The following is a 26,288-nucleotide window of genomic DNA, read 5'->3' as shown; positions in this document are numbered from 1 at the left end:
TCTTACACTCACTTACTCCCTCAAACCTCCTCTCCAGGCTCCAAACTCACTTCTCCAGCCACGACGACAGCGAGGCGGATTTCGAAGATGATCAGCTGGTAGCTTACATCATTGCAACGCCACTACGGCACTTTGATCTACTAGGTTCGTGATGGACAGTGAGGAGATGGAGGCACAAGAGCCGAGCTTGGCGAGTCCGACGCTTGAGGAGGACTATGAGCAGACAGCGAATGATCAGTCGGCCGAGGATGCAGCATCTCCCACTGGACCAGACACCACAGGCAAGGATGAGGCAACCGTGTTGGCCGAACTGGCGGCAGGCACGCGTGAGCAGGACGACCTGGAACGCGACATCGGCAGACAGGCCGACAAGCTCTTGAACGAGCAGGCTGACGAGCGAGACAAGAAGCGGGTGGAGAAGACGCAGAAGAGTCGGGAGCTCCTGCTCGGTCAAGTCCGCAGTCTGAAGACGAAGTTGAAAGGCTTCGGCAACTCGGTCACCAAGGAGAAGTGGCGGGAAGAGGTGCGAGGTCATCATGAACGAATCGTGGACCTGGATAGAGACCTGGAGCAAATACAGGCTCGTATGGATGAAAGGCACGCTGAGGAGGCGGTGCAGAATGGCGATACGCGTCTTGAGGAGTCCGGCAATAAGCGTCTACCTGGTGAGAGTCAACGCGAGTTCTTGATCAGGACTGGCAAGATCACCCCATTCTCGAAGATGGGCAGACAGCTCCTGCGGACTTCGTCGAGTCTGGGAGATGTGCTGCTGGATGCGGAAGAGGAGGGCGAGGAAGATGAGCAAGCAGAGCCCGAAGCTGCCCAAGAAGAGACTACGGAGCGATCGCATCGGAACCTGCTCGGCCCTGGCTTTGATCAGCATGACTCGACTGCTGCCACGACACCAGCGGGTGATGTCGAAGGCGACGAGGAGATGGCTAGACGATTGCAGGACGAAGAGTTTGCGTCTAAGAGACCTGCCAAACGGCGGAGACTGCAGTCAAGGAGGAAAGCAAGAGCAGAGTCTGAACAGCCCGAGACACCCGCAGACGACACTGACGCATATGTTCCTGGCGTGAATGAGGATGGCCTGGCTGCTATAGGCGAGTCTGGAGACGATGATGAGCCAGAGGACGAAGAAGCAGAAGGTGACTTCCCTCTGGCCACGACTCCCGGTATCAAGCGGAAGAAGGGTAAGGAGAGGAGACGTACGGCAGAAGATGCAGCTGCAGAAGCCGAGGATTTGGCTGGCATCGATGATGGCAACGAGCAGGTCTATCAAGATCGTTTGGAGAGCTGGGTGAGACGACGACGAGCAGCAAGGCGGAAGTTTCAGACGCAGAAAAATGGCGAAGACAAAGGTGTTGCGAACGACGAGTCAGTTAAGCCCGAAGAGCCAGAGACTATAGATCTAGATGACATACCGCCAGAGAAGGAAGAGTGGCATATGCCACATCCTACACGTACTGACGCTGAATTCGAAGGCGGCTTCCGCATACCAGGCGACATCTACCCTTCGCTTTTTGACTACCAGAAAACGGGCGTGCAATGGCTGTGGGAATTGTTCACGCAGCAAGTGGGAGGCATCATCGGCGATGAGATGGGTTTGGGCAAAACCATCCAAATCATTTCATTTCTAGCAGGTCTGCACTACTCGGAGAAATTGACGAAGCCAATCATTGTCGTTTGTCCAGCGACAGTGATGAAGCAGTGGGTGAACGAGTTTCATCGTTGGTGGCCACCACTTCGCGTCTCCATCCTGCATACTTCCGGCAGCGGCATGCTTGATATCCAGCGAGAGGCACGAATCGAGGACGATCTGGAGCTGGACAACTACACGGGCAGATCAACCCAGACCAAAGGCCATAAAGCCGCGAAACGCATCGTAGACAAGGTCGTGCGAGACGGCCACGTCTTAGTGACGACCTACTCCGGACTCCAGACCTACGCTGAGCTCCTCATACCCACCGATTGGGAATACGCCGTCCTGGACGAAGGCCACAAGATCCGCAACCCCAATACTGCGATCACGATCTTTTGCAAAGAACTACGCACTCACAACCGAGTGATTTTGTCCGGCACACCAATGCAGAACAATCTCACAGAACTGTGGTCGCTATTCGATTTCGTGTTTCCAATGCGCTTGGGCACTCTGGTGAACTTCCGCAGCCAGTTCGAGATTCCCATCAAGCAAGGTGGATATGCTAATGCTTCAAACCTGCAAGTCGAGACGGCTATGAAGTGCGCTGAGACGCTGAAGGATACCATATCGCCTTACCTCCTGCAGCGTTTCAAAGTAGATGTAGCAGCTGATTTGCCGAAGAAGAGTGAACGTGTTCTCTTCTGCAAACTTACGAAGTTGCAGCGTGATGCTTACGAATGGTTTCTGAACAGCGAGGATATGAAGAGTATCCTTGGAGGTAAAAGACAAGCGCTTTACGGCGTGGATATCTTGAGGAAACTATGCAATCACCCTGATCTCGTGGAGCACAAAACCCTGAGCAAGAAACCCGGCTATGCCTACGGCACAGGCAGTAAAAGCGGGAAGATGCAAGTCGTGAAAGCCCTGCTCGAGATCTGGAAACGCAATGGCCACAAGACACTTCTCTTTGCTCAGCACAGGATCATGCTCGACATCCTCGAGAAATTCATTCAAGGTATGCCGGGATTCAATTACAGGCGGATGGACGGGAACACGAGTATCAAAGACCGGCAGGATCTGGTGGACGAATTTAATAAAGACGTGGATCTCCACGTCTTCCTCCTAACGACCAAAGTCGGCGGTCTAGGCATCAATCTCACAGGCGCTGATCGAGTCATCATCTACGACCCTGACTGGAACCCCAGCACTGACGTCCAAGCGCGCGAACGTGCATGGCGACTCGGACAGAAGCGAGAAGTGGAGATCTATCGGCTCATGACCGCCGGCACGATCGAAGAGAAGATCTACCATCGACAGATCTTCAAACAATTCCTCACGAACAAGATTCTGAAGGATCCGAAGCAGAGGCAGACGTTTCAGTTGGGGGATTTGCATGATCTTTTCACGCTTGGGGAGAGTAAGGATGGGCAAACGGAGACGGGGTCGATCTTTCAGGGGACGGAGGTGCAGCTTTCTGGTTCGCGAGGACGGAAGACTGATGGTAAGGACGAGGGTACTAAAGGATTGCCTACACCACCTGATGAAACTGGACAAGCCGTCAGTTCTACTACAACGGCCGTAGACGATATAACCGGTATCTCTCGAGCCGAAGCCTGGCGCGGCGAACCAGACGAGGAGAAGAAGACCAGCGATCAACCCGACGCAGCAAAAGAGGACCGTATGCTCTCTTCCATATTCGCTCGCACGGGTGTCCAGAGCGCACTGGAACACGACGCCATCATCAACGGGAAGAAAACCGTTCATGCAGATCCGGAGCTTGTAGCTAGAGAGGCGAGAAAAGTGGCGGCGCAGGCTGCGCGGGAGTTGCAGAGGGCGGGGGAGATTGCGAGGACGGTGCCGGCTGGAGTACCGACTTGGACTGGGACGGTGGGGACGGCTGGGCGGCCTGATAGGGAAGACAGTGTGAGGGGTTCTTCGGGTCCAGCGATGAGAGGAAGACGAGGTGGTGGAAGAGGTGGTGGAAGAGGTGGTGCACGCGGCGGTCCATCATCTGCTTCTATCCTCTCGAATCTCGCTGCTCGGCAACTCCCAGCCGCTACCCTAGCGGCCACAACAACGCCCTCCAGCAATTCCCGCGCGTCAACACCCAACCTCTCCCCAACCACAACGACCCGCCACCCACCTGCCAACCGCCGCCAAGCAAACGAAGACCAACAACCAAAGGGCAAAGATTTCCTCGCCCTGATCCGCGAATTCCTGCTCGCGCATAATGGCCAGGCGTACACGCAGATGCTGATTGATCATTTCAATCGGTATTGTGGGACGCCGCAGCGGACGGCGGAGTTCAAGGAGATGCTTAAGGTTATTGCTACGCTTGAGAAAGGAGGGGGTGGTGGAGGTGGACGAGGTGGGGGCGGGAGGGGAAGGTGGGTGCTTAGGGAGGAGTATAGACCTCGTGCCACCGGCTAGTATAGCCCAGCTGGATCGAATAGCTTTGCGGCAGCGGCACAGGTAACTGTGCCGGTAGTTGTAAACATGAGTACAGTCTCCATACCTCCCTCTTACAGCTCCGGCTTTTGTGGCTCCGAGATGCTCAAATGATGTCTTTCTTCCCAATTTATACGATGCGGCACGATGCAAGCTTCTTCACTGCTGTTCCAAAACACCGATCAAGTACGTACAAATTCCATCTACTAGCCGGCACAACCGATCGCAGAACGTTCATGAAACACAGGGGTGTTGCCGCTGTGGATATCCAGAGTCGCCTTCTCCACACTTTGGCTGCATTCAAATATATTAATTCGTTTCGGTGTGACGTTTGCATCCTCTCAACTAAGACATTGACCGAGGCCTTAAACATATTTCTCTCTATCGTGTTCAGCAAAACAAGCCGGGATATCAATGACTTCTGCTGTAGGCACCAGACACTCGAGACTCCAGGCCCTCCCGAGCTCAAAGACGCTGTAACGGAATTTAGATTGACAAGGAATTCTCAATTCCATGCCTGCAGATCATGTCATGAGAACAAAACGTGCTCGAGTTGCTGGTTTCATGACCCTGCTTTATCAATGGATAGATTACCCTACGAGCCGCCCGCTCCAGCATGCCCGGGCTTCCGCTACTTCTACCATCCCATGATGGCCGGTCTAGTATAGTCGAGACGGCGAAGTGGAGGCCATGACGGCAAGACCAACGAAGCCATCGCAAGGGACAAGACATACAAAAAGGCTTGTCTTGACCTCTTCTTCTACTGTCACCATTCTCTCTACCAGAAACTCAGCCGATCAATCAAACTTCAACACAACACGCAAGAGCATATCTAGGATCAATCATGCACGCCACAACCCTCCTCACGACCGCGGCTCTTGCCATTGGAGCCTCTGCTCAGCAAAGCTACAAGGCTTCCTTCACCCAGTATGGCTCCGGCGACCAGAACAACTCTGGCAATTGCAACGTGAAGACCACTGCGTGTGGCTACTACACTCAGCCCGGCTACTCTGCTGCCATCTCGCAGAACGAGTTCGGTGCCGGACCTGGTCAAGGAGCTGGTCCTGGTTGTGGGACTTGCTGTGCGTATTCGAAAGTCAATAGGAGATGAACATGATACTGACCTCCGCATAGGGAAGTTGACCATTGAAACCAACTCCTCTGGCCAAAAGGTCTCGAACGCAGGTAACAGCATCGTCGTGAAAGTCACCAACCTTTGGTCAGTCCAAGCCACCTCCTCCCTAACCAACTCAATACCTAGTACTAACAAACCCTACAGCCCAGCCCAAGGCAACCCCCTCTGTGCCCAGAACGGCCTTTCCGGCACGAACCAGTACGGAGCCAACCTAAACTTCGACACTTGCATCGACTCTGGTGCGTCGAAAGCACTATTCGGCAGTTCGGGCGTCGGTCTAGGAGTGGGAACTGCTGTAGAGGTCAACTGTAACCAGTGGAGTGGAACTGTTGTTCATTAGTTATCGAGTTGATGGGAATCGCGATGAAGTATGGCAATCTTGGCCGCATCGACACGCTTGCCCATCTCTAACCACTTTCGGAATATGAACGAGTCAAGTGTGTACATGCATTGAGAAGGGAAGACGGTGCCGTCAATTTTTGCGGCGGACAGCTATGAGTAAGTGAGCGTTGGCGTTGCCAGTGTAATGGTAAACCATCTTCTCATGGGACTTTATATCAGATGGCAATAGTGCTGAGTGCCATCCATCTACGTGTCGAACACGTCCATCCGCTCAATAGTCTCGAAGTCCTTAATGGCTGACTGAGGCACAGAAGATTCAGTTCAGGATAGCTGCTGGCGAATGGACTGACCTCTTCTACTATGCCTAATAATTGCCCATCACCCAGTTGGACAAGGGAAGCGTGAGCGCTGTGTCGGCCAGTCGTAATTTCCAAGCGCTGCCACGTGCCGAGTGAGTGCCACGGAAGCATGCGCCTTCATCTATTGGTTTTCGGCAACAAAGGTGTCCGATCTGTAACATCAGGGCTGCGGTCAGGTTGGGATGGAATCGGCTTGGGCAAACCAGATGGGTACCACCGGGGCAAGACAGACCGAAGCGGCTGGGCGTGCCATTGCTGCCCCGACCAGAATGCAAAGCAAGCAGCCACACTTGGATAGAGTACGATGAAGCTTCCAGCAACTAGAAGCAGCCCAATGCCGATCCCGATCATCCCGATCGAAATTTGAATGACATTTTTCCCCTAATACGAAACGCACGTCAAACCACTTGAACGAGTCTGGTAGATGCAGTGAAGTCCAGGGAAGTGCTCGAACTACGAAGGAAAGGCCAAGCAGAGGCGGCCATACCCTTAGTGGATTACCAATGAGCAGCCAGATGATAACGCGGGAACAGAATGCGATGACCAGTTCCAGCATAGCACGAGGATAGCTGAGGTACGAGAATCGTAGAGCATACAAGTCAGACCGGTCCGGATGCAGTTTGGCGTTGTAGTAAGCCTTCACGATTAAAACACGACCATCGAGCACTATCCATGCACAATCATTCGCCTCTGCCCGGCGGCCCGCGAGAAAGCTCGACATCGGCGGTAATTTGCCATCTTGTCCAGCGATTTTGATGGTCACACGCGGCCGGATGGTCACCTCAAGTCGAACCTTCGTGTCTGGCATGGTTTCGCAGATGAGTTCCATTACGGCCTGCTTGGCATCGGGATCCTTGAGGGTGTGTTGGATGTATCCCAGCCGAGGCTCGTTTTCGAGAACGACATGTCGGCCATCTGGTACAAGGCTACCCATGCACCGCAGCTGCAGGCCCGAGAACGAACGAGTCTCGCAATGGAGCGTGCATCCAGACTTGAAGTATGTCCGACTCGCATATTCGACGGTCCTCCTCACGCGAACCGCAGCAGTTGTTTTGGGAGAGCCGGCCCTTTGTATAGGCCGTGTATAAAGCCGAAGGGGGCCACGAGCCAGCCATGTGTCGCGTAGCCCTTCTGTCCCTTGTAATCTCAAGAAGAGAGTCACTTCAGGCCGATCGTGATCGCAGCAGCTGAGTGCCACGCCGTAAGCTGGATCAAATTGCTGATGCATGAATGTGACATACTGACCCGATACCTCGAATCGGTTGTGGGACAGCCACGGCGTTACCTCTAAGTTATGGCACGCAGCGAATTCGTCCGGCGAAGCCGCTAGAAGATTTTCCATTCGCACCTGGGAATCTTCTAGGTATGGTGAAGATCTACCAAATGCGAAGATTGTCTGATCAGTCGTTTCCCGAAGTATTTCATCCTGTAATTGTACGAAAGCCCTAGTACCTTCGCCATAAATGATGGATAGGCTGACGCCGAAGATACCAAGCAGAGAGTAGGCACGATCCTCGAGTCTAGTCGTCTTTCTGCCTGCGGCCCAGGACATACGCTGGGCGATGCTGAAGGACTCGATCAGACGCTCCTTGGTCAGAGCATCTTCATTGATCGATGTTACTCTGCTTATCACCCCCGACAGAGTCTCGAGATCTCCTAAATAGTCCCACATGGAGTTGTAGAAGCGAACGTAACTTGGTGCCAGCATTTCTTGCAGTGTCCATCCTCGGTGGAACCATTGGCATTCGTGTAGAGCTGCGAGGGAAGGTGGTGAGACCACTGTGGTAGCTCACGATGGTCTCACAACCGATTTGGAAGCGCGGCGCGAATTCGAGTCACCCAAGACCATGCCGTCGGCGTTGGGCAGATCGTGAAGGTAGACGTAACAGCACGTAGCGCCTTGGTACCACCGGTACATAGAGTTGATTGATCCAGTCAGCACCTGGCTGCTGCTCTTGTCGATACACGCTGTATCGACCCAAACATATTGCAGTCCGTCTGCCCATGCCTGTTGCCTAATGAAATCCAGTTTCTGCCAGCCTTTCTGCTCTGCAGGCCGTCCTGGTTGGTCATAATATCGCGAAACGTGATCTCTTCCTCCACTGCCAACCATCTATGGGATAGAATCGCATACGGCACGCTGCCTTCTTCCTTTTCTACGAGTCGCAGCTCGTCTGTGTCGGTGTGAAGCAAGAGCATGCTGGTCTACGCATCGATGCTGGTAAATCATGAACTAATGCTGGTAAATCACATATCGATCGTGAAAAGCAGCCTCTCGTGGTTGGCTTGGTCCGGCCTCCAAGAAAAGCAGAGAAGTCTGCAAGGCGAGGAACATTGGCATATTTGAACCGGATCATAGGCGGCCTCACACTCGCCTAACAAGTCGTTACCGCCAGTATTGCTGGGCCGCTGAGGTGGCTGTGTTTGGGTTATGAGACGGCTTGGCGCACAGTACTTAGATACATGTACGTAGCGCGTGCGATGCCTGACGGAAGCAGTGCCCAGCGGTGTACGTGACCTCAGGCAGGCATGGGCAGTGCATCCTGTACGACAATGAGATTGTCCTCTAGACATGAGTACTGTTTATACGGGCTGGTGTAGTGGTTGCAGAGGGCTCGAATCATGTATATCAACCGAGCCATCGTCATTCGGACTTTGCGGCGTTAAGCGTGCAGATGGATATATTACGAGGAGATTGTGTGTTCTCTGTCAATGGGAAACACCAAATCTTGACTGGCTCACATAGAGACAATGACTTCCTACGCCGTTACAGGAGCATCGCGAGGGATTGGCCTCGAGCTCGTCACACAACTGCTGAAAGACAGATCAGTCGGCAAGATATTTGCTCTAAGCAGAGGCGAGCCGCCATCAGCACTTCAAAGCTTGGTTTCAAGCCACAGCCAACAGCTCTACCACGTCAAAGCGTCAGTGGACGATACAGAAAGTGTTCAGCAAGCAGCCAGAGAAGTCGAAGGCAAGCTCAATGGACAAGGTCTAGATGTCCTGGTGAACAATGCAGGTATCCAGACAGCAAATCCTGGTGGCACTAAGACCGTATCACCAGAGGATATGCTGAACGTCCTGAATGTTAATGTGGTGGGTGTGCAACGAGTGATAGCTGCATTTCTGCCTCTGATTGAGAAGGGTAAGGAGAAGAAAGTGATTAATGTGTAAGGCCGACAAGACTTTGGATAGTCAAACATTGACTGACCCTGATCATCAGCTCATCTACCTTGGGATCCATCGCCTGGGTGGATAAATTCGCCAGGGGCCCAGTGCAAGCATACAAGATTTCGAAAGCCGCGTTGAATATGCTGAACGCTCAGTACGCTCTCGATCATGCGGACACGGGGTTTACCTTCCTTGCCGTATCTCCAGGCGTACGTATCAATCACTGCTGAAGTATATCCTGGCGAGCAGTGGCTGACAGTCGATAGTGGTTGAAGACGGATCTTGGCGGGCAGTATGCGGACTTAGATCCTCATGTCGGTGTTGCAGAGCTGAAGCGGATAATTCTCGAGGCAAGTCCAGCTCAGAATGGCAAGTTTGTAAATATTCACGTTCCTGGTATGGAGGATGCTCATGGACATTATGATGGTGGGGAGGTGCCGTGGTAGATGGTGGTGTTCAATCCACCGTCGCAAGACCTGATCCCTGGCACGACTGATTGGCACACTCGAAGTGAACAAATGGAGACGATCTTGTTCAGTACCGGTACCTCATGCGGCTCCAAGGACTCCGAGAAGGAGGCTGAAGGTATCTCCATCGGCAATGTCGGCAATGTCGGCGTTCACTCGTTCCAGCGCTAAGCCGCAATTAGCCGCAACAATCGCGATAAGATAGATCTTCGGGTAACTGAATCATCGACACACGATTTGTTGAGTGCAAGCTACATTTACATAATATACCGTCACGCGTCCAACTCTCCCCGTCGTGACATCTAGCGGGTCAGGACTACATGTACTCACAATTCAACTCCCCAGCAATAACGCCACTCGAGAATTCGATATCGGATGCGACAGACTCGGCTTAAAGAACAATGATAATTTAAGCTGGGTACGAGGCGAGAAACTGGCTCGAACGATTTGGCTAGAACAAGACAACGATCACGACGACCACGATGTCAGCCAGACCTGTCGCTCTTCGCCTGCGAGCGCAATGGCTGGCCACCCGCAAACCATTATCCTCCCGCTGTCTGCTATTCACTCCTCGAATCGCAAGACTAGCACCACAACAACACACAACCACTGCCCGCCTCACTCGACGGACTTTCTACTCCAGCTCGACCGACGACACTCGAGGCAGCGAGCCAAAGGTTCTGAGTAATTCCATCTTCGCACCTCTCGACACTTTCTCCCGTCGACACATCGGACCCAATGCCCAAACGGCAGAAGAGATGCTGCAGGCACTCGACCCGCCCGCAAAGAGCCTAGATGAGTTCGTGAAGACCGTCCTGCCTGCCGAGATCCTGTCGAGCAAGGATTTGCAGGTTGAAGGTCCAGTCCCCGAGTCTGGTTCGATGCCTACAAGCGAGGGAGGATACTCGGAGAGTCAGCTACTTGCACGGCTACGAGAAATTGCGGGCGAGAACAAGGTCTACAAGAGCTACATTGGATGCGGGTATGCCGGGACGAGGGTGCCGGAAGTGATCAAGAGGAATGTGCTGGAGAACCCGGCATGGTATACAAGCTATACTCCATACCAGCCTGAGATCAGCCAGGGTCGGTTGGAATCGTTGCTCAACTTTCAGACCATGGTCACGGATCTGACTGGCATGACTATCGCCAATGCATCGGTACTGGACGAGCCTACGGCCGCTGCAGAGGCCATGACTTTGTCACTCAACGCTTTACCAGCTTCACGCCAGAAGCGTGCTAACAAGACATATGTCGTCTCACACCTATGCCATCCGCAGACAATCGCAGTGCTTGAGAGCAGAGCATCAGGCTTCGGCATCACGATCAAGGTTGCGGACGTCCTGGAGGATGGCAGCAAGGTTGTGAATGACGTGGGCGAGGATCTGATAGGTGTGCTAGCACAATACCCTGATACTCTAGGCGGTGTTGAAGACTTTCGCAACTTGGCCGATAAGGTCCACGAGCTCAAGGGTACCTTCTCTGTCGGGACCGACCTCCTGGCTCTGACGCTACTCACACCTCCTGGCGAATTTGGCGCAGATGTAGCATTCGGCAATGCGCAGAGATTTGGTGTACCGTTTGGCTTCGGTGGACCACATGCCGCCTTCTTCGCTGTAGGCGACAAGCACAAGCGCAAAATTCCAGGTCGTCTGGTCGGTCTTTCGAAAGATCGTCTAGGTAGCCCGGCTGCTCGCCTGGCCTTGCAGACCCGAGAGCAGCATATCAGACGAGAGAAGGCGACAAGCAATATCTGTACTGCGCAAGCATTGCTCGCCAATATGAATGCCATGTATGCTGTCTATCATGGTCCAGGTGGCTTGAAGCGCATCGCAGAGAAGGTCGCCAAGATGGCTCAAGTGTTGGCGAGAGCTTTGGAAGATGCAGGACTGGAAGTTCAGAAACCTGGCTTCGATACCGTCATTGTGAAAAAGCATGAACCCGGTCTCTTCGCGCAGAAAGTCGCTCAACTTTCACTCATCAACTTCCGAGTGGTCGATGACGAGCACATTGGCATCACGCTCGACGAGACAGTGGGCAGGAAGCAGATGGAGGAGATCCTGCGCGCTTTCACCACCGATACTGTTGATGTGGAGCACATTGCTGCGCAACTCGATGCATCAGTCGCAGTGCCCGAGTCACTGAGACGAACGTCTGCGTTCCTTACCCATCCAGTGTTCAACTCACATCACTCCGAGACCGAGATCCTGCGATACATGCATCATTTACAATCCAAGGATCTTTCACTCGTGCACTCCATGATTCCACTCGGTTCATGCACGATGAAGCTCAACGCCACGACGGAGATGGTCCCTATCTCATGGCCAGAATTTGCCAACATCCACCCTTTCGCACCGTCCGATCAGACGATGGGCTACGCGCAACTGATTAAAGAGCTCGAAGAAGATCTGTCGGAAATCACCGGCTTCCACTCCGTCTCACTCCAGCCCAACTCCGGCGCTCAAGGCGAGTTCACAGGTCTGCGAGTCATTCGCAAATATCTGGAAGAGCAGCCTGGCAAGAAACGCGACATCTGTCTCATCCCAGTCTCTGCTCACGGCACGAATCCAGCTAGTGCGGCAATGGCTGGTATGCGTGTGGTCACCATCAAATGTGAAAGCAAGACCGGCAATCTCGACATGGAAGACCTGAAAGCAAAATGCGAGAAGTACAGCGAAGAGCTCGGCGCCATCATGATCACTTATCCTAGCACTTTCGGTGTCTTCGAGCCGCAGGTCAAGGAAGCTTGTGAGCTGGTGCACAAGCATGGTGGACAAGTTTACATGGATGGCGCGAACATGAATGCCCAGATTGGGTTATGCACGCCTGGCGAAATTGGAGCGGATGTGTGCCATCTCAACCTGCACAAAACTTTCTGCATTCCTCATGGCGGCGGCGGGCCGGGTGTAGGTCCTATCGGTGTAGCTGAGCATTTGTCGCCTTTTCTACCCGGCCATCCATTAGTCGAAGGAGTGGGCGGCAGCAAAGGCATTGCGCCCGTCTCTGGCGCACCTTGGGGTTCCGCCAGCATTCTACCCATCAGCTGGGCATATATCAAAATGATGGGAGCTCGCGGACTCACCCACGCCACCAAGATCACTCTTCTAAACGCCAACTACATCCTCTCCCGCCTGAAGCCTCACTACCCCATTCTCTATACCAACGAACAAGGCCGGTGTGCACATGAGTTCATCCTCGATGTGCGCAAGTTCAAAGAGACGAGCGGAATAGAGGCTATAGACGTTGCAAAACGCCTCCAGGACTACGGTTTCCACGCTCCTACTATGAGCTGGCCGGTCGCCAACACCCTCATGATCGAGCCCACTGAATCTGAGAGTAAAGCTGAGCTGGACCGTTTCTGCGACGCGCTGATCTCCATCCGTCAGGAGATCAAGGAGATTGAGGACGGGACGCAACCCAAAGACGGAAACGTCATGAAGTTGGCGCCGCACTCGATGAAGGATCTGATTTGTGGAGAATGGGACCGTCCTTATGGCAGGGAGAAAGCGGCATATCCTCTGCCGTGGCTGAAGGAGAAGAAGTTCTGGCCTAGTGTGGCGAGGTTGGATGATGCATATGGAGATATGAATCTTTTCTGCAGGTTAGTCTTGCCACCTATGAAGCTTTTCGTCAGAGGGATAGTACTGATCATGTCTTCTAGTTGTGCACCTGTGGACAGCATCGAGGGGATTACAGGCAAGGAGGCCCCGATGCCTACTTAGAGGGTTTAGAAGCCAGCGATGGCATGGGCGGATATAGATCTTTCGAGAGTCTCTTCAACGACGTTTAAGCGAGGCGTTTGGGTGGAAGGTCGTGCTGGGAACGGCTGTATCCAACATATACATGCCCGTTCGAGCTGTACAAAGTACTGTACTGATCTACACATGTCTCATCTGTCCGTTCGTCCTCTCTGCCGTATCAACAGCGACATTCAAAAGTCTTGCTATGTAGACCACTGCCCATATTTGCTTCGTAAGCAAGATCATACGTAACAACGTGATCGTCAGGTACAGATCTCGTCTGCTACTTCCTCTTTCGGGATAGAAGTTCCAGACTGCCCCGCAAAAGGTGCGTGATCCCCGCAATTGCCTCGTGCTTGGCTTTCACGAACAAGGATGGAAAACGTCATGGTCCGCGGGTTGTGCGGGATGAAGGACGTAGCGAGAAAGAGGAGAATCTGCTCCACTGCTGTCAGCGGTAAGACGCAAGAGGCGTCGACGGTGAAGGAGTTGCTTGGAAAGCATTTCTTGTTTGTTCAGTGTACGTTGTGCGCTTCGACATAACAGTCTCAGGTTCTGATATCGATCCGATACATTGACCCGAACACAAGATGAAGCTATCAAATACAGCCGGCCTACTGGGCCTGGCAGCATACACCCAAGCGACAGTAATAGACACCCGCTTCGCAGGCACAACATGGGACCTCGAAAACTGGCGCATAACAACCACGAACCTCGACCAAGGCCACTATCAATCCCGCATGTCCCTATCCAACGGCTATCTAGGCATCAATCTCGCAGCTGTAGGGCCTTTCTTCGAAGTCGACACACCCGTAGCCGGCGACAACATCAACGGCTGGCCGCTCTTCGACCGCCGCCAGACTTTCGGCACGATAGCTGGGTTCTACGATCAGCAGGATCGAACGAATGGGACGAACTTCGAGTGGTTGCTCCAGTATGGTGCAGGCGAGAGCGTGATCAGTGGCGTGCCACATTGGGCAGGACTGCATCCTGTTGTCAATGGACAGGTATTGACGGCCGCTGTACCTGCGAGTCAGATTTCGAAATTCAACTCGACGGTCGATTTCAAGGCTGGTGTCATGACTTGGAGTTATTGCTGGACGCCTAGCAGTGGACCGAGTATTGACGTGCTGTACACGATGCTCGTGCACAAGCTTTATGTCAACCAGGCGGCCGTGCAATTGCAATTGACTGCTTCGCAAGACGCCAATATTTCGGTGGTCGATGTTCTGCAGGGTGATTGTGCGCTTAGAACATCGCCTATCGAGAAGTACTTCGATACAGCTGCGCCGATCATCTGGTCTGGTGTCCAGCCTAATGGAGTTGAGACAGAGGGTTACATTTTCTCCCTGCTCGAAGGCGACGATAGCTGCAATGCCGCAAGCCGACATGAGTACAAAGACTCCTCGATTATTGGTGCAAATGGCTCCTCGATTGCTCAAGCTATGAATGTATCTATGAAGGCGAACTCAGCAAGCACCATCACGAAGTACATCGGCGGTGCCTCTAGCAGCGCCTTCGACGAGCCCAAGGCAGTCGCACTTCTAGCCGTAATCGAAGCACAAAGTGAAGGTTTCAGCAGCATGCTGGCTTCCCACACTAGCGAATGGAACGGCATCATGACCGACGATAGCGTCGACGACTACCGCCTGGCTAATGGATCTCTGCCTTCGATGGCCGAGATTCGTGAACTCCAGGTCACTGCTGTGACGAATGCCTATCATCTTCTACAGCAAACGATTGGCGCGAATGCTATTTTGGCTGCGGACAACAACACTCAGCTCGATGTGAATAGTATTGCTGTCGGAGGCTTGGGAAGTGATAGTTATGCTGGGTAAGGCATCATGCTCGAAAACCTTGATGTGTTCTCTACTAACAGAGTTCGTAGATGGGTCTTCTGGGATGCCGAAGTCTGGATGGCGCCTGGGCTAGTAGTCTCCCACCCACAAGCCGCCAAGCAGATCGCTCGGTACCGAGTCGAGAAGTTCCCACAAGCACAGGCGAACCTGCAGACAGCCTACCAGGGCACGCTCAATCAGACGGGTCGCTTCTCACCAAACGGTGCTGTCTATCCGTGGGTCAGCGGAGGAAGCGGCAACTGTACTGCTGCTGGCCCATGCTTCGACTACGAGTACCACTTGAACGGCGACATCGGTCTAGAGTTCTTGAACTACTACGCTGCGAGCGGCGACTCGCAGTTCTTCGAGGACTCCCTGCTACCAATCTACGATGCCATCGCTCAATTCTACAGCGACGCAGTGACCTACAACGCCACAATCGACGAGTACGAACTCCTCAACGCCACAGATCCCGACGAATATGCCAACTTCGAGCGCAACGTCGGCTTCACCATGGTCCTGATGAAAACCCACATCAACCAAGCCAATACCCTTCGCGCTCATTTCGGCCTGGAGCCAAATGCAACCTGGGCCACGATCGCCTCCAAGATCGACGTCCCCGTCTACGAGCCTGCGAACATCATCCGCGAGTATGCCGATATGAACAATACCGTCCAAGTCAAGCAAGCCGATATCGTGCTCATCGACGACTTCCTTCAGTTCCCTAACAACCAGAGCCTGAATGATCTGGATTACTATGCCCGCAAGCAATCACTCAATGGACCAGGGATGACCTACGGTGTCTTCAGTATCGTGGCGAATGCGATTAGTCCTTCGGGTTGTGCGTCGTTCACATACGATATCTACGGCTCGCAGCCATATATCCGTGGTCCGTGGTTCCAGTTCAGCGAGCAGTTGCTTGATAATTTCGAAGCGAATGGCGGGACACACCCGGCATATCCGTTCTTGACTGGTGTCGGTGGCGCGAACAGGGTAGCTGTATTCGGCTACTTAGGACTGAAGCTCGAACTGGACTCGTTGAACGTCAACCCCTCCCTACCGCCACAGATCCAGAACCTAGCGTTCCGTACGATCTACTGGCAAGGCTGGCCCATAAAAGCGCACTCCAACCAGTCTCACACGACTCTGACCCGCATGTCCACACCCCTCGACACAGCCAACTCCACCTTCGCCAACACCTCCATCCCCGTCACGATCGGCCTAGCAGGCGAATCTCAATTCGGCAACACGACAATCTACCAAATCCCACCCAACGGCACCATCACCATCCCCAACCGTCGCATCGGCGACATCAAGACCGTTCCGGGTAATATCGCGCAATGCGAGCCCGTGACGAGCAATACCACATACCAACCGGGCCAATTCCCTTTCGCGGCCGTGGACGGAAGCACGAGCACGAAATGGCAGCCCACTCAAGCCAACCTCAGTTCCTCAATCACAGTCACCTTACCAGGCTCAGCCTTCATCCCCATCACAGCAATCCTTTTCGACTGGGCCCAAGCCCCACCACACTCCTATACCGTGACCTTCAGCAACGCCAGCGATGGTTCCGCCTCCGTCCTCGTGAGTAGGAGTGATAATATCACCGTTTCGATCCCGTATGTGGCGGCGACGGCGTACGAGATCGTGCCGTATCAGAGTAATACTACGAATGTTTCTCTGAGTAGGCCTGTGTGGAGTGGACGGTTTGCGACGCTGACGATTGAGGGGAGCGTGGCTAATGATGGGACGGTGAATGCGGGGAATGGGACTGGGGCGACGGTGGCGGAGTGGGCGCTTGTTGGGGGGGTGTAGATGTTTGTCTTGATGAGGTGGTGTGGAGTCGTGTGAAGGCGTGTAAAGTGTATGTTGGAGGGGAATGGAGTGAAGTGCGTGTAAATTGGATGTTGTCGCATCGTAACGTGTAGATACCATAGCAGGGGGGAAAAGTTACCGTGATGTACCACCTTGATCAAGGCGTCTCGGACTCTAATTCTATGTCTCGCAGCCCATGCGAATACTGCATGTCCTGCTCTCCACAAGGACATCGTTGCAGCTCATATCCTAAGCGAGCCCCTGCAGAAGATGCCACGAGTACGAAAGCGCCTAGACAGTAGACAGTACAGTCAGCACCACGTTGCGAGCCATGTGTCCCAAATTGCCATCTCTCTCATTGATCGACAGCTGGACAGAAAGTGGAACGCCTGCCAAGTCAAATCACGGCCCGAGTCACGTGGATAAGCTGAGAGACAGCGTTCACCCCAGACTTTCTCTACCTCTGCCGCGCCGCGTCTAACGGCAGCGGCTGCGTGGGCATTTCGGTGGCGGACCAGTAAGAAGTGAGGAGACGGCATGCCGGTTTTATTGGCGGCGGCCTGGCTAGCGATCATCATCCCTTGTGAAGTGAGTGCCTGCTGATCTGATCAAGCTGTCTGATCATCGCTCTTGAGTGCTTTTCAATCAATCTATTAACCTGGACTTTGATGAGTTATTGTTGTTGATCGCCTTCTTTAGCGAAGTCTTGGCCGGAAGTGTACTGGGTGTATCGGTTGTTTGGTAGAGACGACGTGGGTGGCGGCGGCTGCTTGCATTGGGTTGGAGCCGCGTAGCAGAAGGGAGGATTTGTTGGACTTCTGTCGGCGGACTTCTGGACGAGGTTGATCTATACACATACACATACATACCATCCAGCATGCGGTTACGGCGGAGTTCACCATGGCTCTTACTGCTACTTGCCACCTCCGCCATCGCCGACCTAGACTCACCCAAAGACGGACGACTGCAGAAGCGGCAGGCGGTCGAGGGCTCGCTTACGAATGATCAAGTACTGGGTCTGGGCACGAAGAAAGGCGAGGCAATAGGACGAGGGAAAGGAAAGGTCAACCCCAATGCGGGAGTCATCCCGGAAAACACCTACCTGCCCAAAGCGACCCTGTCAGCGAGACCATATGTTGGTACTGAAGATGCGCCGGTGGATGGGCTGGATGGCAAACCGCATGCCGGACCATTCGTGGACACGACACCAGAATCAGCATTATCGAAAAAGGGTGGCGCAGCTGCTACTACATCGACCGCCAAGGCTGTACCGACATCACTAGAGAAGTTCGCGAAAGGAGCAGCAGATATACCCGAGAAGAACGATGGGGTCATGAACGATGAGACGCGAGTCGCGCCGAAGAAAGGCACGACGGGGACGGAAGGAGGGATCAGTGAGAAGGAGAAAGCGCGGAAAGCAAAAGGGCAGACGGAGAAGGAGGTCCAGTCACCGAAGGAAGCACCACCGCTTCCACATAGCGAACAAGAGCGTATAGCAGCGGAAAAGGAGAAAGCATCCACACCGCAAGAGAAGGAGAAAGCTAGGCAAGTGGCGCCAAAGGACAGTAAACCAAAAGACAGCAAGCCAGCCGAAAAGGGAGCAGAAGCTCCAGCGGCGAAAAAGGAAGGCGCGTTCGGGTTGGAGAAACCCACAGATCTCCCCGACACACCCCACAACATCCCCCATCCGGACCCCAAAGGCCCGAGCATGCCCGGAAGCGAAGGAGGCTCCAAAGCCAACGGCGAACCACCAGTAGGAGGCACAGACAAGAAATCCTGGCTGCAAGAAACGATGCCCTACACCGAAGGCCAACCGCGACCGAAAACTCTCAAACCACTCTCCGATACTACCGCTGGAGCAGCAGCAGGAGCCATACCAGCAGCAGCTGGGAAGATAGCGGCCGGAGGCGGTGAGATGGAATGGCACGAATGGTTCCACTCCTTCGTGCTCTCCTTGACCATGATCCTCTTCTCCGAAATCGGCGACAAAACCTTCCTCATAGCCGCCCTAATGGCAATGCGGCACCCACGCCTCCTCGTCTTCTCCGCCGCCTTTGGAGCCCTAATCGCCATGACGATCCTATCCGCCGTGCTCGGACACGCAGTCCCGACATTACTACCGAAACGCTTCACGACTTTCGCCGCGGCGGTGTTGTTCCTTGTTTTCGGCGCGAGGGGGTTGAGGGAGGGGTTGGCGATGTCGGGGGATGAGGGGGTGGGGGAGGAGATGAGGGAGGTGGAGGCTGAGTTGGAGGAGAAGGAGCATTCGCTCGCTCGGCATTCTAGTCGGCGGGAGAGCGGGAAGCTGGATGATCCGTATACCCTCGAGTCCGGGCGGCGGGAACCCTCACCCCCTTCCTCCCGCTCCCCGAGTCCGAGCAGCAGACGACCAGCATCCCGGAACCTATCCGGTGGCCTCACAAACTTGTTAGGATTGGTACTCAGCCCCGCCTGGGTGCAGACGTTCATCATGACCTTCCTAGGCGAATGGGGCGATCGCAGCCAAATCGCTACCATAGCGATGGCGGCGGGACAGGATTACTGGTGGGTCACTCTGGGGGCGATCACGGGACATGCGTGTTGTACTGGTCTTGCAGTCGTGGGGGGCAGGGCGTTGGCGGGACGGGTGAGCATGAGAGTTGGTAAGTCCTGAAAAAATCTCCCCTGCTTTCCTACCTTTGCTGCCTAGCGTGTCCTTGCTACGAGCGAGGCATTGCTGTGAGGTTATTGTCTTGGAATTGTGCTGACGTTTGTGATTGTTGTAGTCACGATAGGTGGCGCCGTCGCCTTCCTCGTCTTCGGCGTGATTTACATGTACGAGTGCATCGTCGACGCCTAAAAAAAAGGGGGGCCGAGAGTGAGTTTCCGGCAGGCCTTGTTTGTTCTAGCTTAGCTTTCATGGGGCGCATAAGGCGGTAAGAGTCTTCCAAAGCAGACTCGTCTGTACGGGCCTAAGCATGGCGTTAAGACAGCGGCGATTTTGTGGCGTTTTGTGGTGGGCCGGGGGATGTAATATCAGTAGAGCAAAGCGGGTCGGGGAAGAAGCATACTATCACGGTCTAGTAGACAAGGCAACCAACGATGAAGGCATACAATCCAATGCAATCACATCACATCAACTCAATCTTTCCTCCTCACTCCCTTCACATACAAGCGGCATGCATTCGAGGGAGGAAGTCTAGGTTCGTGACGAAGATGCAGGGGCCACATGATATCTCTCTCTCTCTCTCTAACTAAGCTGAAAAAGAAGCTTTGTGCATTGAAGGTCTTAGCCTATCCAGTATGCCCAGTCCAACCCACGCCCGCCACGGAACAATCCACATTGTTGACCCCGTCGCAGGAGTAGATGGACGCCTTTGGAACGCCTTCCATGCCTGCCCTGCCAGACTAGACCCGCCGAAAGATCCTCCCACGTGATACATACGGAACGCCTAGGTAGGTGCAGGACCGGGCGGACCTGTCCCGATGACGGTCCACACCTTGCCTACTTACCTACCTATCTCTCGAACGCCGTCTCCCGTTTCCCCCCCCGTCCAACTGGAACGAATGAAGTCCCTTGGACACCGGCATCACCCCTCTTAATGACAGGAACGGCACAGACTCCAAGGCGACAGAGACTTAAGAGTCCAAGCTTTACTGCGTCGCCTCATGCCTCCTCGCCTCCCCAAGGCCGTGCCCGTGTCCATGCCCCTGTCCATCCAACACCCTCACGCCCCCAAATTCCTTAGCGTCAACATCGTGAACCATCCTCCTCTCCGAAGGCACCGGCGCCGGCATGATCAAGTCCCCCTCTTCAACCTCCAAATTCGGGGTAGGAGGGATCATATGCTCGACATAAACCGGCGGGGGAACACCACCGGAAGAGGAAGAAGAGGATTCGGCGCTATCGCCTCGGGTCCTGCCGTTGCTGAGGTCGCGGAGACTTGAATTCATCTCCGGACCAAGGGGTGGTGGATGCGTCGCCGCAGCAGCATCGCGGTCAATCGTCAAGCCAGCAGTCCCGTGCTGGTGCGACGGCGCAATTTCAACATGCTCGCTGCCCCTCCCCTTCTCCCCCTCCCCCTCCCCCTCCCCCTTCCCATGTCCACCCTCCTCCACATCCCCAATCATAGCCGCCAACGACCGAAAATTGAACATCGGCTCCATCCCACTCGGCGTCGTCCCCGCCACCGGCGTCCCATCCGCATCCGCCTCCATCCCGGGAGTCAGATCCATCGGACTTCCGATCGGAACACTTCCAGGAGCGGAATCGACAAAGGAGGAAGCGGTCGAGGAGGTATTGCTGAATTGTCTTAGGTGGGTGCCGCGGGAGGTAGCACTGCTGGGCATGGGTATAGGACTCGAGGAGGCGGGCGCGGCGGGGAGGATAGTGGCTCGCGAGGCTTCGAGATGGCGTTGGGGTGCTTCGGTGGGGTTTGAGGAGGAAGTTGCACCTGGTGAAGGCGACTCCGAGGGCCTAGGGTGCTCGTCGCGGAGTTCCGTGTTGAAAGTCGATGAGGGCTCGGTAAGGGGATTGAAACGCGCGAAATCCTGGGCTGGCGCTTTACCTTTACCATGGAAATGCTCTTCGGGGATAGAAGTAGGTTGCATACCGAGATTACTCGTCGATCGTACCATAGACGTTCCAGCCCAGGAGCTGGTGCTCTCGTTTGTGCTGGATGGATAGAGTGACGTCCCGCTGCCGTTGCGATGGCGCTTGGCCAGTTTCGCGTCCTGCTTAGCCAGCTTTTTATCTTCTTTCGCTTTCTTCTTTTCATCTTTCTTCGCTTCCTTGTCTTCTTTGCGCATGCGGTCTTCTTCGGCTGCTAAAGAGAGCCGGATAGCTTCCATCATCATCAGCTCTTCGAGGTCGTCGACGCGAGTGCGGCGGGAGCTGGTGCGAGCAGATAGAATATCACTACTGCCGTCTGCAAATATAAGTCAGCATGAATGTCAGACACGTGTAGATTTGATCCGCTCACCGCCCGTCTGAGGTGTCCCACTCCCACTAGCACCAGGACTATCACCGAACAACGTCCTCCGCCTCCTCCCAAACCCCAACCCACCCCGAATCTGTCCATCGCCCTGATTCCCAAGCACATAAGCAGCATTATGCAATGCAGTCGCAGCCGCAGATCTCCGTAGCGTATGCGCGCGCGCATCAGCGAGTTTCTTGGCCCAATCCGGCCTGACCTTATCAGTAGTGACGACTTGGGAAGAACTCGCAGATAACGAAGTTGCTCGCCGCCGTCCTGGTCCGGATTGGAGAGAGGATGAAGAGGACATGGCGGAGTTGAGACTTTTCAATGGATGTGTGTTGGCTTGATTCGCGTAAGCCAGGCCTCGTCTGAAAGGTGGCGCCTCGTATGTTACACCAAATTCGGGAGTGACGCAGAAAGGACATGACGCGATCTCTGACACTAATGTCTCCGCTTCTTCCTCCGGAGGTCGTGGCTCGCCAGGCTGTTCGTGTTCTGGCGGATGAGGATCCGGCCGCTTGATTTGGACAAAGCATTCGGAGCAGATGGCTTGGTCACAACATCGAGTCTTGTTGAGGTAGGGTGGGTAGTACATGAAGCAGATGGGACATTCCAGGGCTCCGCGGTACAGGTAAGCTTCTGTCGGAAGTCCATTGACATATGGGTCCTTTGGCAGCTGAATCTCACGCTGAGTCAGATCAGACGAACTCTTACTGCCTGTGGCCAGAGATGCCAAAGTCTTGGCACGACCTCGGAATGTCGCGGAAGATGATGGTGGCGGGAAAGTTGGTGATGTTGGTCCTGAGCTTGAAAAAGCAGGGTGTGAGGCGGATAGATTACCAGACATATCCGACTGGTAGGATTGTGACCGCGAGGATATCGGCACCGTAAGATTATTGATATTCGTCTCCGAGCTCCTCGGATCGATAGGCGAAGGCGGCAGCAGCTCAGCAGGAACCTCATCAGCAGCCGGAATAGGCAGGCCCCTCACAGCAGCCACGAGCTGAGCCTCCGTCCAAGAATCATTATGATCATCGAGGCCCTTCCAGAAAGGCGCCAATCGTCTCTCGAGCTGCAGCTGCCTGACAATCCCCTTGTTAAAATCCTCGGGTCCAGTATACGTGCCCAATGTGACCAGGAACCCCCCATCCACACTCTCCTCCTGCAGACTCCGCTCCCGCTCCTTTACCCTCGCCTGCCTCTCCTTCTCCACCCTCCGAGCCTCCTTCTCCTGCTTCGTCTCCCTCACCCGCTCAGGTGGGGGTGTGTCATCGCTTCCGCCTCGATCCCGTCCGATGCTCAAGAAATTCAGGTCCGGCCTGCTTCCTCTCGCACCAGCATTCCGCGCAGCATAGATATGCGTAGTGAGCCGATCACCCGGCGTCTGTTGAGCAGGAGGAGGGGACGATTGAGTAGTCCGCGCGCTGCCGGAGCTCACGCGCCTCGGATTCTCCTGCCGCGAAGATCTTCGCTCGTCTTTGCTGTGGCTGCTGCCCATATTTGTGGGAGCTGTATGAGATATGCGCCGATCACCCAGGCACTAGTACTTGGCGATCCAGAATGCGCGACGGCATGAGGGAGAAGACCTCACGACATCCGTGCCTGAGGTATCCTTCTCAAAATGCTGTTCTGGGACAACTGGTGGTCACTGGGCCAGGTCTGTGATAGTGATGAGGGAGATTTGGGCGTATCAAGCTGCGTCACTGCCGAGAGTTTGCCGGTACTGTATCTTAATCCATTACAGGAGCAAGTGAGCTGTATGCAAGGAGTAGTGCAATATCACATCGCTTTGCAAAAGGCCAGGGAATCTTGGACATACCGTAGGTAGAGTGTCTGAACTAAGCAATAGAGGCGCACAGTAAGCTCCAAGACATGAGCCGCCCGGTTGCGTGCGGGACACCCTCAACTTTCGCAACCGAATCCCTGCTTGGGGTTGCTGACAGCGAGAGGAGAGCTGATGAGTGATGACGATGACGCGCCTCTGACTTGGCAGGAACACAATTCAACTTTCACATGTTATGCAGAAAATGGTAGATTAACACGAGATCAGTATGAAAGTTCTCCACTCGGGGTGGTGAACATGAGACCATGCTACAGCGCCATAGGGCGACTCGAAAAGAAATCCATGCCGTAGCTAGAAGAAGGCCAAACCTGGAACTCTATCTGACCTGATAGTCGAAGATGAGATCATCACAAACCACCAACACCCCTGCTGAATATCTTCATTACTACCGCACCGGCAAAGCAGCCTCATCAGGAAACGGCACCTCCTCCGGCTGCGGACTCGCCGCGGGAGTCAACCAAGCCTCATCCGGCGTCGCCAACTGCTGAAGTTTCCCGCCCTCCGCCTCCCTCGCCTTCGCGTTAACATACCCCTTAGGCGGCGAATCCCACTCGAAATCCACATACACATCCAAATGCTCCTGGATCCCATCGGCCAGGATCTGCACCGCCTTCTGCCGATTCAAACTCCACTCGTGATCCCTCTTCCATCTTCCCGCTCTTCTAGCCGTCTCCTCGCCATTCTCGAGTCCGTCGAGGATGGAGCGCCAGACTTGCATGGTTTTTTCTAGCTCGCTGGCTTTCGAGACACCCATGACGCTGACGCCGAGACGGGTGCCGCCGACTTGGGAGTTGGATTCGCGTTGCCAGGGGACGCCTGATGCGGGATCGCCGCGCGAGCCGACTGAGGCTCCGAGGCGTGTCCATTGCTCGAGGGCGTAGCGGATAGCTACCACCTCCAACTTATCATCATAGCGATCGCAGAAGTCGCTCGCGCGCTTGACAGCCGCTCTGAGCTCGTTCTTAGCAGGATGCCAATTGCCCATGCTTCCTATCGGCACACCCTCTCTTCGCAGTAGCCCCATACCCAGTGGAGAGGCGTTCGGCACAACGTCCACCCCCGCCGCCTTGAGCTCCTTGATACCCCGCGTAGCCAACAAAGTATTCTGAATCGTGAAGTTCGCATAAGACATAACCGCGTCCAACGGCTCGCCAGTCTCCGCTAGCACCCGATGCGCGAGCGAGCAGAGGACTGGTAGCGGGTAGCCCGAAATCCCAATATACTTGATCGTGCCCTCCTCGTCCCGTATCCGTCGCAATTCCCTCACAGCCTCCAGCACCTCCTCCTCAGACACAAACTCCACATCGTGACAGTACACCAGATCCAGATAACTCGTCTTCAACCGCTGCAAACTCCGCGCGATACTCTGCCTGACCCACTCAGCCGAGTAATCGAACTCATCGCCTCTTATACGTCCCACCTTCGTGATGAGGAAGTACTCGTCCCGCGGGACATTATCGTGAACAAACTCCGTGTCTAGCGCCTCGCCTAAGAGCTCCTCAGACGGTCCATAGTACGGCGAAGTGTCGAACGCGCGGATACCGCACTCGAGGGCGCGCTGGACAAGCCCTGTCGTGTCGAGCTCGTAGGGGTCCTTGTTATACTGGAAGTTGAAGGTGGCGGTGCCGAAGATGAGGGGCGGGAGGGTGGCGGAGAGGGGAGCCTTCGTTTGCTGGCTCGTCATTGCGATCGTCGTCGTCGAATCGTACTGTCATACGAGATCCGATGATGATGCTGCTTTCGTCGCAAGTGGAGGGTGGAAAGGGAGCAGGATGTACGTTGTCGAGTCCGGAAATAAGTGGGCGCAGGAAAGGGCCAGGTGGGTGGAGTGATCAAGACATGACTGGAGAGACAAAGTAGGTAGCTGTGTAAGGTGAATGTAACCAACAACCTCCTCCTACCTCGACGACGTAATGTGCGTTGCCTACTTCAATTAATTCAAGGAAAGCTAACAGGGTACCTTTAGACTAATGCTCGGCCGAAATCATAATGGTTGAGATAGCTCCTCCTCATCATCATCATCATCTAACAGCGGTAAGGCCGATAGCATTAATTTGTGATGCAGGTTCGCCTTTGCTAGACTCAAAAATCGTATCTGCGGACCCGATCGCCGTAGGAAATGGGCTAGTGGGTAATGGGCTAGTGGAGATGGCGACATTTTTCCTTCTAGAAGCTGACAAAAACGTTCGGTCGCGTGCCTTGCGCCGTGATTTTTTGCACGTGTTTGTCCGGCTCGGAAGATCGTGGGTGCCGAGTTTACTTCACTACCTTACTACCGCTACGTGTACTGTCCAAGCAAAAGCAGTATGCTGTCTACTAGGAGAGCCTGAGGCAAGCGTCACATGAGACCACATACCCTCCATTACCAGCGTACAATTACTTCTCCTATAGCTACCATGCGCAAGCCTGGAGTGATTTATGCAGTCGAGAGGCTTGCCACTACTCAACGCCGTCGTCTCTTGCGAGGCTAGACGATCTATCTTTGCATGCACGCTGGGAAGCTCAGTGACCAACACCAGGTGTACCGGGAATC

The 26,288-nt window shown here is 54.3% G+C and overlaps 9 protein-coding genes across 9 annotated transcripts; 6 read left to right on the top strand and 3 right to left on the bottom strand.

Annotated features, from left to right (window-relative positions):
* Positions 1-151: 151 nt before the first annotated feature.
* On the top strand, positions 152-4,072 carry rhp26 (DNA repair protein rhp26; the record flags this gene model as incomplete). The annotated part of the gene is made up of 1 exon (XM_064835883.1): positions 152-4,072. The coding sequence occupies one exon, from the start codon at positions 152-154 to the stop codon at positions 4,070-4,072; it is 3,921 nt and encodes a 1,306-aa protein (XP_064696933.1).
* Positions 4,073-4,934: 862 nt separating this feature from the next.
* On the top strand, positions 4,935-5,565 carry LTS14_003177 (uncharacterized protein; the record flags this gene model as incomplete). The annotated part of the gene is made up of 3 exons (XM_064835882.1): positions 4,935-5,172; positions 5,225-5,309; positions 5,370-5,565. 3 exons carry the CDS (start codon positions 4,935-4,937, stop codon positions 5,563-5,565), a joined length of 519 nt encoding a protein of 172 aa, XP_064696932.1.
* A 742-nt stretch (positions 5,566-6,307) lies between these two features.
* LTS14_003176 (uncharacterized protein) lies at positions 6,308-7,598 on the bottom strand (the record flags this gene model as incomplete). The annotated part of the gene is made up of 2 exons (XM_064835881.1): positions 6,308-6,343; positions 6,414-7,598. 2 exons carry the CDS (start codon positions 7,596-7,598, stop codon positions 6,308-6,310), a joined length of 1,221 nt encoding a protein of 406 aa, XP_064696931.1.
* A 1,079-nt stretch (positions 7,599-8,677) lies between these two features.
* LTS14_003175 (uncharacterized protein) lies at positions 8,678-9,543 on the top strand (the record flags this gene model as incomplete). The annotated part of the gene is made up of 3 exons (XM_064835880.1): positions 8,678-9,096; positions 9,150-9,306; positions 9,364-9,543. The coding sequence occupies 3 exons, from the start codon at positions 8,678-8,680 to the stop codon at positions 9,541-9,543; spliced, it is 756 nt and encodes a 251-aa protein (XP_064696930.1).
* Positions 9,544-10,046: 503 nt separating this feature from the next.
* On the top strand, positions 10,047-13,283 carry GCV2 (glycine decarboxylase subunit P; the record flags this gene model as incomplete). Its single annotated transcript, XM_064835879.1, has 2 exons — positions 10,047-13,162; positions 13,223-13,283. 2 exons carry the CDS (start codon positions 10,047-10,049, stop codon positions 13,281-13,283), a joined length of 3,177 nt encoding a protein of 1,058 aa, XP_064696929.1.
* A 608-nt stretch (positions 13,284-13,891) lies between these two features.
* On the top strand, positions 13,892-16,954 carry ATH1 (alpha,alpha-trehalase ath1; the record flags this gene model as incomplete). The annotated part of the gene is made up of 2 exons (XM_064835878.1): positions 13,892-15,135; positions 15,190-16,954. The coding sequence occupies 2 exons, from the start codon at positions 13,892-13,894 to the stop codon at positions 16,952-16,954; spliced, it is 3,009 nt and encodes a 1,002-aa protein (XP_064696928.1).
* Positions 16,955-17,831: 877 nt separating this feature from the next.
* Positions 17,832-19,793, top strand: GDT1 (GCR1-dependent translation factor 1; the record flags this gene model as incomplete). Its single annotated transcript, XM_064835877.1, has 2 exons — positions 17,832-19,596; positions 19,720-19,793. 2 exons carry the CDS (start codon positions 17,832-17,834, stop codon positions 19,791-19,793), a joined length of 1,839 nt encoding a protein of 612 aa, XP_064696927.1.
* Positions 19,794-20,587: 794 nt separating this feature from the next.
* SIP5 (SNF1-interacting protein) lies at positions 20,588-23,410 on the bottom strand (the record flags this gene model as incomplete). The annotated part of the gene is made up of 2 exons (XM_064835876.1): positions 20,588-21,861; positions 21,916-23,410. 2 exons carry the CDS (start codon positions 23,408-23,410, stop codon positions 20,588-20,590), a joined length of 2,769 nt encoding a protein of 922 aa, XP_064696926.1.
* A 730-nt stretch (positions 23,411-24,140) lies between these two features.
* On the bottom strand, positions 24,141-25,439 carry LTS14_003170 (uncharacterized protein; the record flags this gene model as incomplete). Its single annotated transcript, XM_064835875.1, has 1 exon — positions 24,141-25,439. One exon carries the CDS (start codon positions 25,437-25,439, stop codon positions 24,141-24,143), a length of 1,299 nt encoding a protein of 432 aa, XP_064696925.1.
* Between the last annotated feature and the right edge of the window lie 849 nt (positions 25,440-26,288).

Source organism: Recurvomyces mirabilis, assembly GCF_035927965.1.
Source record: "Recurvomyces mirabilis strain CCFEE 5264 chromosome Unknown scaffold_6, whole genome shotgun sequence".
NCBI lineage: Eukaryota > Fungi > Ascomycota > Dothideomycetes > Mycosphaerellales > Teratosphaeriaceae > Recurvomyces > Recurvomyces mirabilis.
The sequence above is the reverse complement of the archived record's forward strand: the minus strand, read 5'-3'. Positions and strand labels throughout refer to the sequence as shown.